General features: G+C 34.5%; 2 protein-coding genes across 2 annotated transcripts; both read right to left on the reverse strand.

The window, feature by feature from the left end:
* Nucleotides 1–1264: 1264 nt before the first annotated feature.
* Nucleotides 1265–5096, reverse strand: LOC11410699 (F-box/kelch-repeat protein At3g23880). Its single transcript, XM_024772532.2, has 3 exons — nucleotides 3108–5096; nucleotides 1861–2321; nucleotides 1265–1514 (listed from the first exon to the last, which is right to left on the reverse strand). Exon 1 carries the CDS (start codon nucleotides 4849–4851, stop codon nucleotides 3664–3666), a length of 1188 nt encoding a protein of 395 aa, XP_024628300.1. The 5' UTR covers nucleotides 4852–5096; the 3' UTR covers nucleotides 1265–1514; nucleotides 1861–2321; nucleotides 3108–3663.
* A 763-nt stretch (nucleotides 5097–5859) lies between these two features.
* LOC11416624 (pyruvate dehydrogenase E1 component subunit alpha, mitochondrial) lies at nucleotides 5860–13886 on the reverse strand. The gene is made up of 8 exons (XM_003628570.4): nucleotides 12893–13886; nucleotides 12737–12816; nucleotides 11539–11616; nucleotides 7759–7854; nucleotides 7598–7669; nucleotides 6820–6873; nucleotides 6638–6703; nucleotides 5860–6299 (listed from the first exon to the last, which is right to left on the reverse strand). The coding sequence occupies exons 1-8, from the start codon at nucleotides 13587–13589 to the stop codon at nucleotides 6255–6257; spliced, it is 1188 nt and encodes a 395-aa protein (XP_003628618.1). The 5' UTR covers nucleotides 13590–13886; the 3' UTR covers nucleotides 5860–6254.
* Between the last annotated feature and the right edge of the window lie 5587 nt (nucleotides 13887–19473).

A 19473-nucleotide genomic window follows, 5' to 3' on the forward strand; every position in this document is an offset into this window, starting at 1 on the left:
ACGGCTGAGTCTGGATGTTGTTGAGCAGTGTTGTGAAAGTTGTAGACTTATAATTTAGAATGAGATGAAATTAAAAAACTTATAATTTAGCTGACTTCTCTTTCAAGTTAATTTTGTATCCTATAAAAGTGGCAATATAGTCATGTTTTAATGGTGGAAATGAAAACCTGGAATATATCCAAAAATTTGTTTTAATGTCGAAACTCACTTACATGATTTCGTCTCTTGTTCTCTCTCTTTTTTTTAACAAGTAAACAAATATAGAATGTTATATATAACATGTCTGTCTTTTGAAAACACTGCAGTCTTTCCGGTTCAATTGACGTGGAGATTCAACATTCTTCAGTTCATTTTCCATCGGTTAAGATGTTGTATCTTGGCCCGGACTTTGTGGATACAAATGAATTAATTTCCTTTCTCTCTGGCTGCCCCAGGTTGGAAACTTGGAAGGTTTGCTTTTACTTTACTCCTGCAGACTTTGTGACCAAAGTTCTCGTTCCACCTTCCTCCAGCTCCAAGAGCTCGATATCCACCTTATTTTCAATTAATGCAAGTATAAGAGAGAGTAAAATACAATAGAATAAAAAAAATGCAACATGTGCTTGCATTCAGATGGGATGACTTGAGTCCGCTCATGACATTTTGGACGACGCAGAGGCTGCCGGGTCTCCAATGGGTTTCAATATGTATATTTTACATTCGTCGGCATATCAGAAGGAGGGAATGCAAAGAGAAGCTAAGGCACGGCTAAAACAAATGAAAAAGATTAATTTGCAAAAAGAATTGTCTGATAATGCTATTGACAAACACACCCCTTACGAAGAAACGTTAAATTCAGTTGGTAAATCAAATTTGGCTATCACCTTGGCTCAAGTATTGAAAGATGAAAATCAGACAGTTATTACCTTGGTGTAAAACTTCAATTATTCAATCTTCTTTTTCTGCAAGGCGAGAATGATGGAGGAGGATGTACTGAGGGCATGTAGAAGAATGTTTGAAATGAAAGTTCAACTGACAAGTTAAATTTTCGCTCATCTCATGTGTGGATATTCTTCTCTCGGTATGTATCGCTAGACTATGTTATTGTGGGGAGGCATTAAGAGATTCACGAAGAACAACTATTTAGTTGTAAATAGAGATCTATATGAGTTACTGCTGCTAAACTTCATTCGAGGTGGTTAATTTGAGAGAGTGATGGTAGTCATTGGCCATATGAATGACCATGAACTGTATACTGACAAGTTTCTGTGCAAAAGAGAGTTCCTTAGACTTCATAAGAATCTTGATATGAGAATTATCTATTTTACATATCCAATACCACATATTCCCTACAACAAGGAAGTACTCATAGGATTGGCAAAGAAATTCTCTGCACAAATTCACTTCTGTTGACAAGATTTACTTCCAATAAGATTCTGTAGCATGGAGGGGCCTCCACCAAATCTACTTTGACACATTTTCCTCACAGTTAGGTGTTTATCCAGAACCATCAACTCCAGAAGAGTTTTACAGCTCTGTCAGAAAATTGAATCATCATTTACCCGCAAGAGGAGTGCACAAAAACAAGGGAAAAAAATAGGCAACTAAAGAAAAATTACATCACATCTAAGTCAATGTTTACAGCATGATGAAAAAGCTAATATAGTAAAGCCTCCTACACTAGAACAGAACAGGAATACAATTATTTCTCAAAAAAAATATATTGTGAACCAGATGACCAGAAATTTCAAAATATAAATCATAGAAAAGATTCATGTGGATTCAACACATGCATATGACGTAGAATATCATCCTAGCACATACAAAGTGAAACTGTAAACATTTAAATAAATCTGATCAAAGAACAATGTATTCATATACCTCCATCATCCTCGGGTTCTGCATCACTATTCCAAGAACACGACATCTGAGTCCCTTGAAAACAATACTATTGATGGTCCCATCTCCATTGATCCATGACAATGTTGGCATACATAATTCACCAGAAGGAAATTTGATCATTTCTTTCTCAAGATCACATCTTGGCGAGCCAAGTCTGTCTTGCATACAGCCTTCATTCCTATCACAAGCTTTATTTTCAGGATCCACATCCTCATGTGGAAAATTAGGAATTGTTACTTTGGCTTTGTGCACATTATCAAAGCCAGAGTTTCTTTTCCTAAGAACATCAGCAGAAGCAGAAACGCTGCATGTATTATCACTTTTCTTAATGATCTTGTTTGACAAAGGTTGAACAACAGGATGTAAACCAGACACAACTGCCAAAAGTACTTGTGATGGTATTGAGCATCAACGATACGAACAGAATCATAAGCATTGACCTAGAAAAAGAAACAAATTAAACTAGTTTTGAAGCTGAACCAACTTAAGAATATATTATTATAATTTTCAGCAAAAATTTCAACTTCTTCTGAGCTAAATGGCTCAAACTATTACTGCTGTCGCAAACTACATCAAATTCTAAATAAGACAGTTCCATCTCTGTCACACATAGCTCCAAACTAGTAAAAGCAGTATATATTTGCACTCTTACCAGAAATTCAAGAACACGGAGGAAACACGGGGAAAAAATAATCAAAAAGAATTACTTAAGAATAAGGATTACAGTATAAGAGCTTCTACTAGGAGAATTCTAGATACAAGTTAACCAATGGATGAAAATAGGAGCACAAATCCGTATAACAGCATCAGTCTAAAAATTCAAATATATGTGTATCATACTCTATGATGGCGATTTTCGAAAGTGTACAAAATTGTGCAAAAAAATAAGATCAAGTATCGAACTCGAGGATCATGTTATACTGTCGAATAATACTTATAACTTAACTGAACAAAAAGATATTTGTTTGATAGCAATAATGATAGGTAAACAACAACAAAAAATTGCTTTGATCTTTATAATAATAAAATTGTCAAGGATGAATTTCACTAGATGACTATCTTGAGTTATCAACTTGACTATGACTATATGACTCTTGTTAAGGCTACAACTGATCACAACCCTCCGCAATATCAAAGATTGTGATACAAATGATCCACAATTTAAAACCTTGGTTAAAACATTTAATGAGAATTGAATTAATTGAAAAATAAAGAAATAAACAAACCTTGCCATTGGCATTTGCTAGTTTATGAGTAATAGCTTTGATTCGAGGTTCATAATCCGTAAGACGAACATCGGTCTGAGGTTCTTCAGAATCATCGAATTGTGTGATTTGAATATCAAATCTCTGATGCCAAGCAAGTGGTTTAACAGCATATTGACACAAGTATACCAAATGAGTAGTAATATTAAGAGGAACAGAACCTGAAACCCTAGATATTTTTTTCTTCTATTCAAGGACAGATCGTTTGACGATTAAGCCCTTACACTCCAAACTTGTCAAAAACTATGAAATAAGAAATAAAGGCCAAGCCCAATACTTCTGTTTCTATGCACACAATAAAAAAAACATAACTGCTTCACAAACTAGAACAGTCCTCCACAATCTTCTTGGTATAAAGTTTTAAGAAATTACAGGTGCACCATTGCAGCTAAGATCAGGGCACCACAGACATTGACTTGAAACTTCAATTGACAAGGACGCCTATAAATATGAGCTGTTATTTTAACATCAAAATACAAGCAATGTATGTGTTTATTTAAGCATAAGAGATGCACTGTCAACTATTCATTTTCAACAAATAATTCACTATGGCCAACGAACAAGGTGATATCAAGCTTTCCATGTAGACTACTGGATCCGTATAAGCTCTATGTTGAAGCTCGAGAATGTTAGAGGTATAATTTCTGGAATGATAGACTCCCAACTGACATTGCCCCGTATCATCATGCTGCATTAGAAACTGTTCATCCTCTGAAATATATAAAACATTGGCAATGGAATGCTGAACTGCAATGGAAGGAATGGTGTACAATATATGCCATGACTCTTTATTTCCGAATTCCATCATCATCCATATATCTGTACCCCTATCATTGCAATCAAATATGCACAAGAAATCCTTTAAGACACCCAAGGTCAAACTACCCTTTCCTCTAGAAGTAGGAAGCAAAAGCTTCTGGTATGTCTCAGTGGCTAGATCAAGAGAAAAAAGCTCACCAGCTAACCAATTAACTGTCCCACTCAGAAATAGTCCCGTTTTAGGAAGTGTGTTACTGCAACGTTTTGGAAAGTCATGGATCGCCCTCCAGGAACAATCCGTAGGATCGGACCCCAAGGTATAAATACTAGTTTTAGGAGTGGGGGGTTTGCGGATAAAAGAAATAGCAACAATCTTATACTTATGAGTGGTATTATCATACCCAAAGCTATAAAAGTTAGCTTGAACGCTCATTCTTCTTCTTGTGTGTGGTGTAAACTTATCAAAACTATATCTTATAGGGGGAGGAAACGAATTTTCCACAGGGGGAATGACACTATATTGTCTAGTGGAAGGGTTCCACAGAACAGGGTAACTATCCCGAATAGTGAAACAGATGATTCCATTGCAATCGCCGGAACATCTACTGAAATCATCTGTATTCAAATTATGAGGCAAAGGGAGTGGGGTCTGTGATTGTGATAGTGTGTTGAAAACTGAAGTTATATGGGTACAAGTGAAACCGTTGTTTTGAAGCATGAAGAGATGGTGGTGGTTCTGAGAAGCCTTTGCCATCCGAAGATGCTTCTTGACGAAATCCGGATCAGAGATGAGAGAATTCCACCGCTTGCACATGCATTGAAGCTGAAGTAGGAGCTTCACCGGAAGTCTACAAAATATTTCTTCAACCAGTTCAATGGGAAGCAACGGCTTTGTTTCATCATCAGCGATTTGAACGGCTTCTTCTTCGTATGCATGGTGGTTCATTTTATATATAAAGGGAAACTGGTGCTGCTATGCTGAGAAGAGGACAAAGCAAGGTATTTGTTTCTTTCTTTTTTTCTCAAGAGAAGAGAATGATCGATTGATTCTGAAGAACAGGAACTGAGTAGTGTTTTTGTTTGAACAAGAATGACTCTTTTTCTTTTTTGTTTTTGAACAAGAGTAGATGCATGTAGTGTCTGTTTACTACACTGATAATGATACAAGACAAGACCCATACATACATACACACAATTATTCCACTTCTATGTTCACTTTCACTTTTTTCTTTTTCCAACTATATTAGGTGTGTCAGTGTCTTAACTCTTAAAGCAGCCAAAGTAAGAGGGAGTGAGGGCGTATTTGAGGAAAAGGTAAAAACTCACATAATTTGGAAATAAGTACCATTAATTTGATTTTGGAAATACTCCTAGTAGAGCTAGGCTTTCTAAAAAAAATACTCTATTTAGTCCAATTATCTCATTCCAAAACAAAGGATCAAGTGTCCTTTATTTCCACCAATGATACGAATTGGATCCAGCTATTTCCAATACACACTCTTTAGTCCAATTATTATTATACATACATATAATTCTTCTAATAGAGTCTTTATATATATGTTCGATCGTTTAATAATTTTACTAATGGTTTAAATTTATTGTCTGATTGTGTTGTGGTGGAGGTCATTGTGAGGTTACTAGATTGGCTCCTTTCGTATTCTGATTTTCTTCTTTAATAAAAGGAAAAGATGCTTAATCTATGCAAGGGAGAACACTAATTCAAGTGCAACAAATGTCTTGTCAATTCTTAAAATGAATAAGAAAAGTTTCAAAGGCAGTCTAAGATTGAAACAATACTTTTTTTTTTAAAGAGAGGTATACATATAATATTATTGCTTACACTTTATGTCCAAACAATTGAAATAGGAAGCATAAACTAGATACAAGAAATTAACACGGCTGAAGTTACTCGAGGCATCTGCCACAATAATTAAATCTGCAAACACGCACAAAATTTTAAGAAATTGTCCAAAAAAATGATTTCTTAATACCCAAAATGAATGGGTAGTATAACTGAAACACAATCTGATGAGTACATAAAAAATAATGGCAACATTTCTCCACCAATTGTGGAACACATTCAAAAGAAATTGAGCACAATGACGCTTCCAATTTGCATCACATAGTTGTATGTATAATCAATAATAAACTAAAATAGAGATCCCTCCAAAATTACAATCTGAATGTATAGGCCGCCATATTGCTATTCAAGAAACAATTTAATATACAATTAGGCAAAGCTTCACCAATAGGCAGAGAGATGATCTGCTGCTGAAGAACCTTTTATTCTTCATTATTCTGATTAGTTTGTAACAAGGGAAGAAGACGCTCAAAGGATATAACTATCATTTATGGCAAAGTAGCTTTCACTTCTTTCCTATCAGCACCACATGCCTGCAATTCAAAATATCACAAACCATTAGAGTTTAATAAAACACACCATCTACCAAACTACATTATTATTGTTCATGTCCTTTTGTTTAGTAAAGCTTTCACTGCATAAAAACTAAATCCAACAAAATATCATTCATTCTTCTACAAATTAAAAAGTCTTTTACTGTATTTCAAATATCTGGAGTAATATTCTCCACAAATTTAAGCAAAGGATTATTGAATCTGTCACATATCATCTGACATGCATTTGCTTGCTTATATTCAAATTTATTAAGCATCGGGTATTTTCAATGAGAGATACACAAGAATAATAAGTAGGGATGAAATAATTTGTGTACCTCGACCCCTAAGCCTTTAACATATACATTGGTAAATAGATCAGATGGGTCTGGCATTTGACTTTCCTGGAAATAAGAAAATAAAACAGAATATAGATTGTAAAGCATATAAAAAAATATGTGGGATACCAAAGTTAGTATGAGAAGAATAAAAAGAATAAACAACTAATATATGGTTATACCTTTGCTTTGGCAATGGCTTCATCAACTTGTTTTCTGGCTTCCTTTTCAATATCCTAAAAGAACAAATTACACAATACTTTTAGCAATTAAACTCTAATGGTTAGTAGAAGAAAATGAAAAATGATATCTGAGGGCTTTCCTCCTACCCAGTCCAATCCAAAGCACCCAAATACTTACTCAAACGCTAAAAGCCTTCCCCTTTTTCACACTACTTCACAGTATTTACTTAAAAATATTTCACACTTGACACCTTCATCACACCTTATTTCCCCATGGGCAGTCTGTTATGTCGTGCCTATGAATGTAATGAGTCCTTTCAACAAATAGGGATTAGTACTTGGTCTTTTGTATTAAGCTTGTTATCGAGTTATTATCAATGTCTAAAACTCTTATTATTGCTCTCCTTTGTTCTAAAATTCATAACAGGATTTCTCTGCTGATAACTAACTAAAGTATTTAATGATGAACTTCCTCTTCACTACTCCCCCCTAATAACTGAAAACTCACATGTCCAGCCCCTCTCTTTCTCTCTCTGCCACCACCTCAATAAGGTCCCTGGTATTCACTACCTGCACCTTCTTATTTTTCTTAGTGTAGACCCACTTAAACTAAATAATAGTGAAACTGTTTCTATTTGTGAACTTCAAAGTAAAAAGCCAGAAAAACTCGATGATCAGTATAAAGATGATCATAGAAGTATTTTATACAAAATAAAGACAGATATATCACATTTTACAATACAATAGTTAAGCATGATTTCAAACTTCACGCAATCACCTTTAATTCCTTTTCAGTAGAAATGTCGTGAGCCAATACCAGCTTTCTTACTCTCTCAATTGGATCACGCTCCTGTAATCAAAATAGTCAATAAAAAAGAGAACAGTTAATTCCTCAATTTAATTAAACAAGGACATTGTATACTGGTGATAGTGATATACCTGTCTAACACCGCTAATCTCATCACGTGTGCGGTAAGTGCTGCCCGGATCAGACATGGAGTGGCCATGGTATCTGTAAGTGTCCATTTCAAGAATCTGGACATTATAGTCATGAGAGAGAGAATGAGAGACCGATCATAATCTAGCAAAGATTAACCTTTGATAATTGAATCAAAATCAATCAAAATTTAGCCATTTCTATAACATAGTTAAATGTTATGAAAAATATTGTGCTATTATAGAATGAGGATGCACATATTTATATACAAGAGACAATCTCCCAAAGTAAGGAAACTAAGAATCAACTAAACTATCTATGCAAACTATAAATCAAATGATAAAGGAGAGAATAACTAATTATAAGCCACAAATACCAACAACCTAGCCATACCCCACTACGTGGAATTGGTCACATGAATGAGCCAATGACCTAACCCTTATCATTTATATATATAGGGAGCACGTCAAGTGAGAGCACTAATTATTGTGAGAGAAGGGAGGGGTAAATAATAGCCCTTGGATTTAAATCAACTATTATTGAATATAACTTCAAAACTGTACCCTAACTTTTTTTGTCAACACATGTGTGTGCCTTTATCCTTTTCCCCTGCATCTTCTTCACTCTAACTGTTAATATGCAAAAAAAAATCTATAGGAAATGAAATGCAATCAAAGCTTGAGACAAACCATAAATTGATTGAATTGAAGATCAGCAAGAAGATCTTTTAGTTGATCGATGATTGTCCATGTTGGAACCAACCACAATCCTAAGATCCCAGTTTATTAATTTAGGGTTCTATGCATTCTTCGCAATTGTTTGCATTAGTATTGTTAAAAAAAGTATTAAAAAATACGATGAAGTAAGGTGCAGTTTTGAAAGTTAAACTCAATTAGAATCGTTGAATTAAATCCAGGGGCTACTGTTTACTACTCTCATCTCTCACAATAATTATTGCTCTCACATGATATGCTCCCTATATATATATATATATATATATATATATATATATATATATATATATATATATATATATATATATATATAGAGAGAGAGAGAGAGAGAGGGAGGGAGGGAGAGGTGAAAGAATATATCTGTGTAGCTATACTACAGGTTAAACAGGAATAAAAGTCAGTTCCTATCTGACTCTGACTAAATAAAATATCATTGACATGGTAGGCATCGTCTATCTGCATCAGACAGAATGACAACAAGCAATGTATGCTCAAATAAAGCACCTTCTTGAAGAGTCAAACTACTAATACTAAATCATATGATTGGAGACAATGCAATATATCACAACACATTTAAAATCCCAATGGGCCATGTCGAGGACCAACTCTCTTAACGGGCTTAAATTGTAGCATGCAAAATAGTAAAAATTGAGAATCTACCTAGGATTGGAAAGGGGGGTGTAAGACACACAAACTGTGTGCTGGTAACGCTGATTGTAAGATCCTACTTCAGAAACAAAAATGTATTAAGGATGTATATACATATAACAAACATAAATAAGAACAAACGGCATCAGCAACTCCAGAGATGCTACCAGCACTAGAACGAAAACCCCAATCGAAACAGCAAACAGAGAAGCAGACAGGTGTAGGTTAAAAGCCAAACCAGAGCACCCAGAGAAGATTGAAGCACCTTCTTCGCCATCAAAGACCACCCAAACAAGCACCCACAACAGAGCCACACAGCCTTGAACAATTAAGTCATTGGGCCATAAGAACAAGCATATCACACTGGGGTAATGGAGAAACAAGAGCAAGAAGAACAGAGCAGTAGCAAGAATGGTTGTTCAGCCAGGGTAAGGACAAGAGATGAACGGTAGTGAGAAAACACCGGTACAAAAGTATATTTGGAAGAAGATCGGACCAAAAGACATAAAAGTATGCTCAAGAGTGAAATAAAGGATCCAAAACCAATTAGATCCTCAGGCTTATAAAAAAAATGTTGTTCTTTCATAAGGTACAGCGAGACCACCACACTGATTTCATGAATAAGATCGGTAGTCCCATCGAGATTGTGGTGGTGACACTGACACCAAAACACGTAGGATCTTGCAATTTGTTAAACTATTTATTATTAAATAAATGTTATATTTTATAATAGCAGTTATGGTAGTTATTGATAAGTTATTATGTAATAAGTAGTTAGGCAAAATTACACCTTTAGTCCCATAACTTAATTTTAGGTAACAGTATGATCCTTAATTTTGTCCTTTTGGTCCATTTACATATGAATTTTCAAGCTTCAAATTCATGGTTTTATTTTTTTATGGCCTTCCAATCTTCAAATCTATGGTCTTCTTCTATGTTTGCATAAGAATATTAAAAATGAAGCTTGAAAATCCATATGAAAATGGACCAAAAGGACAAAATTGAAATGAAAAAAAGATAAAGGACCAAACTGTTACCTGAAATTAAGTTAACGGACTAAAATTGTAATTTTGCCAAGTAGTTATTAAGTTAGTTATGTATTGTTTGTGAATAAAGGGAAACTCCAATCTATTGTGGGTTATCCTGGAAATTATAAAGTGGTTATTTCGGAAGGAGACCAAGCTCTCAAATTCTTGGAAGGGAGAGACCCAAGGCTCTCAAATTTCTTGGGAGCCCATTGTAATTATACTGTTAGTTTGGATGTTGGTACCAGTTTCTATCTCAATCCCACAATCTAAAGGGTGATTTTAGTAAACACAGCAACATAAGGACTTACGGTTGGTTTTATATTATAAAGACACTCCCTCACAGAAGAGAAATTAAGGCTTCAATATTCACAATGTGCATGCCTTGTTCCCAAATTACACTTCATATCTAGAAGAACTGGGGTTGCAAGGATCAAACTCCTAACAATTTGGTCAAGGAGACTCTAATACCAGTTCAAGGACTGCCTTTTTTTTTTTTTTTTTGACAAAAGTTAAAGGACTGCCTTGTTATACGCTTAAGATGGACATGTCCGGTGAAGATGCACATGATTTATTTTAAGTAACCAACGCTTTTCTATCTGTCATTGAGTTTCTTGTATTCATCTCCTGCTTCTTAGCTTAGGACAGGTCCTATGGATCACGCAAGTTATATACAATCAGCTACCTAGGGCAAGACCAGATTGAATGAGTAGTTCGCACATCAGCACTCGGTCAATTGGAAGAGTCATAGATGCTTGTATCCAGAAAACCCAGAGTATTCCCATCTTATATGCAATTGAATAATCCTTAGTTCAAAGAACTACACTCACCATTGAGTGACCTTCCCATGTTGAATCAAACACTCAGCACCCTTCCCCAACACCGCAAGAATTAACACAAACAACAATTAATTCTTCAAGTACAACACAAAAAAGACACAAATCAAAATCAGTCTGCAACAAAATCAGCCCAGTTTATGGTGAAAACGAGACAGATACTACAGAAGATTAAATAATCTACATGGCCCACAGGAGAAAACTACATAACCTGTGTAGAATCCCCAACATTTATAAAGTGTATCATGTTAATATCTACAAAACTAAATGGACTTATATCTAGTTTGATGACTAATAAAATTTTCTTCATTGATTCCGCCATATCAAATGATTTAGATCAAATATCTGATGATGAATATCTAGAGCATTCTTTTAGCCCTAAAACTAATATAATGACAAATGAAATAATCATGGATGATAACTCCTAATCTAAATCGCTCTGTCAAGCATTAGTAGATGAACAATCAATCTGGAACATTGTTTAACAGTAGCTTTAGAAATAAGTATTCATACAAATAAATGCTTGTAACTTTACTCACCAGGGGACCATTCTTCAAAGCATGTTCCTTTGCAAATTTGCAAGCTTGCTTTACAGCAAGAACATCCATACCATCTACCTGTACAAAGTAAATATATTTATTCATAAAATTTCAAAAGGGTTGTTCAATAAAATACAATATGTATATGCTCAGCACGTGTATATGTAGAGAGCCAGACATGCACACAACAGGCCACAATCATACCCATAAAACATTTCAGCTCTATAGTGAAGACCTATACATCCAACTAAATCACATATGTATATAGCATGCACAATTCCACGTATTTAGGTAAGAAAAATGGACACTTCACAAGAAAGGAGTCAAACCACTACAATCCAAAAGGAACCAACACAAGAACAAGAAAATCACCACGCACACGCATACCAAGTTCATTCGTCAAAATATCAATATGAATTTACATTCAAGACTAGCTAAACTGAGCAATATAAACATACAATGCACAAATTTGTAACATGCACATAATACATAATATTAAATCATTATATTTATTTAGTTTGAAGAAAACAATGCATGAATAGTGGGTAAAAAATATTGTAATACAAAAATTAATTCTAATTAGAACACCCAATACTTCCCATACAACCCAAAAATTAATTGTAATTAGTACACCCAATACTTCCCATTCAACCCCAAAATCAATTGTAATTAGTACACCAAATGCTTCCCATATAACCCCAAAATCAATTGTAATTAGAACACCCAATACTTTCCATACAACGCCAAGTTAACATTACTGTATTAGGTGCCTATCTAAAGCACCTAGGTTGTTAGGAGTATATAGATAAAAGTTCTCAACGGACTAGTTTTTGGGTTGGCCTCTCCTCATGGACTTCAGTCCCTAACAATTGGTGTTTTCGTTGAGAGAAAGCCTAGTCTGTTGAGTGGGAGAGCCTCATGGCTTAAGTACCACATTTAGCAGTTTTATTTACTCAATGTAGGACTCTTAACATAGGTCATCGACTGTAATCAAACCACATGTCAGTATCTATACTTTGAATTGGGAAAGAGCAATTGCATTGCATTCCAAATCCAATATAAAAATCAACCATTTCAAAAAGTTACTAGCAATTCCTTCCTAGAAGATAACAATAACTATGCAATAACATAACAAACAAAAATGTTATTCCAAAAGTTATGCAAGTACCAAAAATAGTTGATGATTAATCTTACTAACCTTCAATCCAGGAGCATAATCCCCACGCTTGTAATACGCAGGACTTTTGGCAGATCTCCATTCAGCAGTCCCCATTCCATCTGTTACACAAATAAAAATAAAAATCCAAAAAAAATAAAGTAATGATTCAAAACTGATGAAAGTAGAATGACTCACAATGATTATTCTCACAAACCAAAATAGCAGGAAGATCCCAAAGAGCGGCGATATTAAGAGCTTCAAACAACTGACCCTGATTAGCAGCACCATCACCATACAAAGTAAAAGTAACATTGGGATCCTTATTATACTTCTGACCAAAAGCCAATCCAACTCCAAGAGGAATCTGAGCTCCAACAATCCCATGTCCACCGTAAAACCCACCTTCCTTCCTATAAAAATGCATGGAACCACCTTTCCCCTTAGAACACCCATCTTTTCTTCCCATCAATTCAGAGAAAACTTCAACTAGGGTTCCACCTCTGCAGAGAAAAGTACAGTGATCACGATACGCGGTGATTACACAGTCTTTTCGATTAATGGCGGCTTCCATTCCAACAGCAACGGCTTCCTGACCATCGTAGAGATGGCAGAAACCACGGATGAGTTTGGCTTTGTAGAGAGAGTCAGCAGCGATCTCCATACGACGCATGAGAACCATGTCGTTGAAGAAGGACATGAGTTCGGAGGCGGTGGTTTGGACGGTGGTGGAAGGTGGTTCGCAGTTGTGGGAAGTGAAAGGGATGGAGGTTTCGACGGTTAGGGTTTCGGTGGAAGAGGAAGAAATGGAACGGTGTCGTATGGCGGAGGAGAGGAAGTAGGGTTTGAGTAGAGTGGATCCGAATTGAGAGGATGAGAATCGCGATAGAGCCATTTGGATTGGATTGGATTGGATTGGATCTGTTACTGGAAAATGAGTTTAATGAACTGAACTTGTGATGAATGAGAAGTAAAGTTGTGAATGAAATGATTAGATTTCAATTTGTAGAGGTTAGGTGAAGAAAGAGGGGTCAAATTAGGGGAGCTATCTATGCTATGATTCTTCTTCTATGAATGAATGGAAAGAGTGATGACGCTATTCAATAGTTGGTGGCACAATTTGGGGAATTCTGTTTTTTTATTTTTTTATTGTGAGATAAGATTATTGTCGAGCATCGCATGTGAATCTCTCTCTCTACAAATTTCTGTCTAGGGGAATATATCAAATTTTTCTTTTAATTTTTTTTAATAGTTATTGAAGATTTTATGGATGCACTTAGCCATCTTTTCATGACATGAAAGGCCAATTCATGTTTGGGAATGTGTTCCTTTCTTTTCTTTTTTAGTATTGTAAGTTAGGCACACTTTTTTTATCCAAACATGTTTCTTAATTTCCCTAAAATAATGTCATGGTCAATTTTGTTATGTGCAACCATTTTTTCTTCTCTTTTTCTTTTTTGTTAAACCATGTATTTTCCTAAGAAAAACATGTCTGTTTCTTGAATAATCCAGTTGCCTTTTTGTGGAACTTCAGTGGATTTAATAAATTAATCTGGACCAAGCTCAACACGAAGTGCTAACATGTCCTTAAAAAAAAAAAAAAAAAGAGGTGCTAGTACGTACAATGTTTCGCAAATTAATTTTCTTATTTTCTATAAAAAAGAGAAAATTGTATTATTGGGTAGTTTTTATGATTAGTGTAACCTAAATCATCCTTATTTTAGTTGTTTCAAGTTTCAAGGATAAATCCAATGTTGAATATCCTAGTCCTAGTATTGAGTTAGTACATCCTAGTCCTAGTTGAAGAATGGATAAAGACTATACTTGAAACAATATCTTACTACTCCTTCCATTTTTAAATATAAGTAAAATTAATTTTTTAAGTTTATTAATTTAATGATATATGTAGTTCATATTATGAACCACATACATCATTAAATAAACGAACCTAAAAAATTAATTTTGTTTATATTTAAATATGGAGGGAGCAGGTGATATAAATAGTGAAGCTAGTATGCGTTCCCAACTAAGTAATCTATGTAATTATTTCGCATTTGTTTCACAAGTTGAGCTCAAACCCAATAATGAGGCAATTCTTATTAGCATTGGTTTTTAGCTAATAAATGAGGCGCGGGAACTTGCCTCATTGCCTAAAAATCATCAAGTTATCGACGCCAAGTGGGTATTTGAAAAAAAAGTTAGATAAAACCAGAGTAATGACTAAAAATATGTCACATTTAATGGAAAAAAAGCTATAACCAAAAGGGTGGAATAAACTATGAGGAGAAGTATACTCATGTAACCTTACTCGAGGCTATACACTTAATTTTTGTCTTTGCATGTTGGTTAAATTTTAAATTAAATTAAATCAAATAGACATAAAAAGTGCTTTTTTGAATGGTTTTATTATTGGTTAGTATGACTAATACACCGAATCTAGTAAGGGCTTGAATAAACCCCCTTTGAAAAAAAATTACATAAAAGTGGTTAAGAAAAGGTTTGTGATAGATTATGACTAATCGATATATAATGAATGAACACTATAAATTGAAAACTTAAGACAAACTCATTTATTTCAAGTTATGAAAATTAAAGTTATTCTTCAATTGTAAATTAAGATATTCTCAATTGAACAAATATTTAATTACGAACATCCGAGCTTAATCTTACCAAGTTTCAAATCTTTAACAATTCCAAATCAAACTTAAGATTTCACATATAATCTTTTTTTTTTTTTTTGTCTAGTAGTCTAGTGGCTAGAGTTCACACATTTTAATATGGAGAAGTGGGGTGTCCGGGGTTCGAACCCCGACCTCTGCATATAATATGCAATATCCCTACCAACTGAACTAAGCTCACGACGATGATTTCACATATAATCTCTACTAACACAAATTAATGCTAATTGAGTATTTTAAGTTATGCAATCAAGATTGTAGTTCTATCAATTGATTACCCTACAAAACTCCTTCTCTCTAAAACATCCTCCAAATTCTCTCTAGCAACCCATTGCCTTCAAGCTTCCAACATTTTCTCTTCCCTTCTAATCTGAATCGGAATGACACCATGTAGATATAGGTTCGTGGTGGTGCGACGGTCGGAATAGCCACCCGCACCATCCTTACCAGTTATTCTGGTTGGCCACGTTGGAGGTCTTTGGTGGTCACTGTTTTGCAACCGCTATCATGTTGCTTCTTGTGTTGTATAGAAGCTTCGTTCAGGTTTGGTTTCTTTTCACCATTATCGTCAACATTGGTTCTCTTTTGGGTGGTTCCAAGGCGACAGTTGGTTTCGGGTCGATCTATGGTCACTGTTGTCGTCGATGGTCCAAACAACGTTCATTTTGTTCGTTGCAGCCGAAATGTTCAGTTCCGGTTGTGTTTCAGATCCAATTTGGTTTGTTTTTGTTGTTGGTGTTGTGTTTATTATCCAGATCGAAGACGGTGCGCAACTGGATTTGTTGGTGGTGCTTGGTCATGACCGCCCAGTTGTCGGCGGCTGCAGGTCCTTCATGATTAATCCTCCTTTGTAACTTCTGGATCATTCGGCATTGTAGGGATCATGATGGTTTGTGGTTGTCTTGTCGGTGGTTGTGTTTGAAGTAGCAATAAACGTCGCAAGAAATGGAGGGTTGAATTGTGACCCTTTTAAAATTATTCCTGAAACTTAAATTAAGTTTATATACTCAACAAAATTCTTGGTTAATATTAGTCCAACAAATAAATAACAATTAATATATATGTAGGATCATAATGTTCTGGAGAATGATTATATAAGCAGAATGAGAAAAATGATATTAAGCTGAAATGTAGAATGTTCTGGAGGAATATAAAGGCAGAATGATAAAACAATATTATAAACTGAATTTAAACTTTAGTTAAATATTTAGACAGTTGTTTTATCTTGAACCAAAATGTTCTAGAGTCAGTTAATAAAGTAAAGGTTAAATTAGGACCAGAGAACTCTGGATTAATCTGGTTGTAATTAATTAGGACCATAATATTTTGGAGATAAATAAATATTAATGTGTGTGATTGTGTGTGTGTGTGTGAGAGAGAGAGAGAGAGAGAGAGAGAGAGAGAGAGAGAGGGGGGGGGGGGGGGGGGGAGGGAGAGAGGGAGAGGAACACATGAGAGTTATCCTGGTTCATCAAACCCAACTACTTCTAGTCCCCACACTTCGTTTCCGATTGTCCGTTGTATCATGATTTTTCAATACAAGTATAGTTCTTTTCAATGACAAATTATATTTGAAGTCACAATTTTAATGATTTATGCATGTGATGACAACATTGATATTGTATCCTCTGTAAAAAAAAAAAAAAGTAGATATAGGATCCCTTTTCCAAAATGTGTTTATTATATATAATTTATTAGAAGCAATTAATTCACAAGAGATGTTCATTGGTGCAGTGCTGAAGTGATTCCTTTGCAGGTCATCTGTCACGGGTTCAACATCAAACCGATCTAGTTTGTCATAACCGCTCGTTCACTGGTTTTGACCAAGTTGCACCAGTTTGATAGCATGGCCAGTCTGTTAGGCGACTCAAACCGGCCGCCCCCACCAGTTCCCGATCGGACCGGTCCAACCTACCAAACTTAGATCCAAAAATGAATAGGAACACCGGTGACGAACTTCGGCGAACATGAACACTAACGACTAAAAGCAGCATTATTGGGTTTTTGAAAGCACCTATATCTGAGACCAATGCTTTTTTGATTGAACTCTCCCCCATCTCCATCTTGTCTTGTTTATGCAAACATGAACACCGACGATTAAAAGCAGCATTATTGGGTTTTTGAAAACACTTATATCTGAGACCAATGCTTTTTTGATTGAACTCTCCCCATCTCCATCTTGTCTTGTTTATGGTTTTTTTTTTCTTCTTTCTCTTCATCATTCAATTCTTGTTGGTTAGGAATGAGATCTAAATTTCTGAAGAAAATCAAAGCAAACAATGCATATAGAGAAGATGAAAGAATTTTTAATTTTTTTTTTTTTATAATAAAGGAAGAGAAGATGAATGTCAACAAATTAGAATAGTATGTGACTAGTTAAAATAGAACTTTTAAATCGAGCCGCTTATTTATATATAATAGTTGAGGTTTATTCCTCTCATCTCTTATTATAATACTACTCTCATTTGATACATCGTGCGTGTGTGTATGTGTTAGCCATGTGTTGTCTACAATTGAGACATAATATGTTGCTTTTAGGAGTTGTTGTGCCCAAATTATTTGGTTGAAACGACAAACTCTTGGACTTTGATTTAAAACTTCAACACACTTCGGTCACAATGTGACAACATTAATAGTGCCATCCATTGATTAAAGTGTTTTTCTATCATGTGTAAATTTACACACATGTTAATAAATTTAAAGTGATGAGTTTGTCTTGAAACTTGTGCATTTTATATTAAATATATGGATAATGCTAACTATTGCTTTTGGGACATTAAATAAGGGGATAAAAATAGAAATATAACATTGGAAAATTGTGAAAAGTGATAAATTTAACTTTTTAAAAGTTAAAATGTTGTTGAAACCAATACAAACATGCTACTTTTACCTTAACTTTTTAATAAATAATTGATGTTTTTCAATAAAAAAAAAAATCAATTTTTAATTACTTTAACATGTGGCACATGCATGTTATACAAATCCTTGACTAAAAACCGTGGCTACATTCTAGTACTAAACATATATAGAAATCCGACATCACTTTCTTACGCATATGTCGGGAACTTGGAATCGTTGATGTCTCATGTGTCGAATGATTTCTATCTACTTATTTTTGTTTCTTGAACTCTATAATATTTGTGTGTAAGGAAGTGTTTACGTCATTGGCATGAGTTCTTGGACAAGTTCAATGGTACGTGATTCCATTATCTCTATCTAGTTTAAGGATTTTTGTTTAGTCCTTCATGTTCTACTAAAAAATTTCTCTTGTATGTTTGAAAACTAGGTATGCTATCTTGCTTTTTTATTTGTCTTTTTTGCACTTTAAGGTGCTTGCACCATGACTTTTATATATATTTTCAGGTTGAATGACTTTTTGCACTGATATTTGTGTACGTGCATGCTGGATGATTATTTTGTTGTTGTCCCTTATGCTTTGTATATTATGCAAAAATTGGTATACTATTCATATTTTTTACTTGATACCGTTGAATTTTTTTTCTCTTGATTAAGTATTCTAAAAATTCCAACATAAAAAATGATAAGTGTGTAAATAAATACCATCTCCGTAAGCTAGTTAAATAAAATTAGCTAGGTTTTGATAGATGCCAAAATAGAACTATAAAATTGATGTATAAGAATTATCCATATCATTTCCCCTGAGAAAACTCTAAAAATCTTGTTTTATATGTAAATCGTTTACTTTTAAATAAAGGTGACAACTAGGATATTCATGGAAAAATGGTGGGTAATTTACCCCAACCAATAAACATTCACCTTTTTAGGTGGTATCCATAAACTATTTTGACCCCACCAATAAATTGTTATTATGATTGGTTGGTGGGTAAATTACCCACCATTTTTCAAAGGTAATCTAAAAAAAACCTTAAATAAAACCGTTGAAATGTTCTTTTGCCAAAAATACATTGATTTACCCTCTTGTGTAAATCGATTCACGCTAACAATTGACAAGATATAGTTTTCCTTTTCTTTGGTGGCCGGAGTTTGAACCACGAACCTTGCATATATTATGCATTGTTCATACCACTACACTCACTTGGTTTTTACCAAAACACCCTTTTATCTCTATTGAAATTCATT

Source organism: Medicago truncatula, chromosome 8 (genome assembly GCF_003473485.1).
Source record: "Medicago truncatula cultivar Jemalong A17 chromosome 8, MtrunA17r5.0-ANR, whole genome shotgun sequence".
NCBI classification, from domain to species: domain Eukaryota; kingdom Viridiplantae; phylum Streptophyta; class Magnoliopsida; order Fabales; family Fabaceae; genus Medicago; species Medicago truncatula.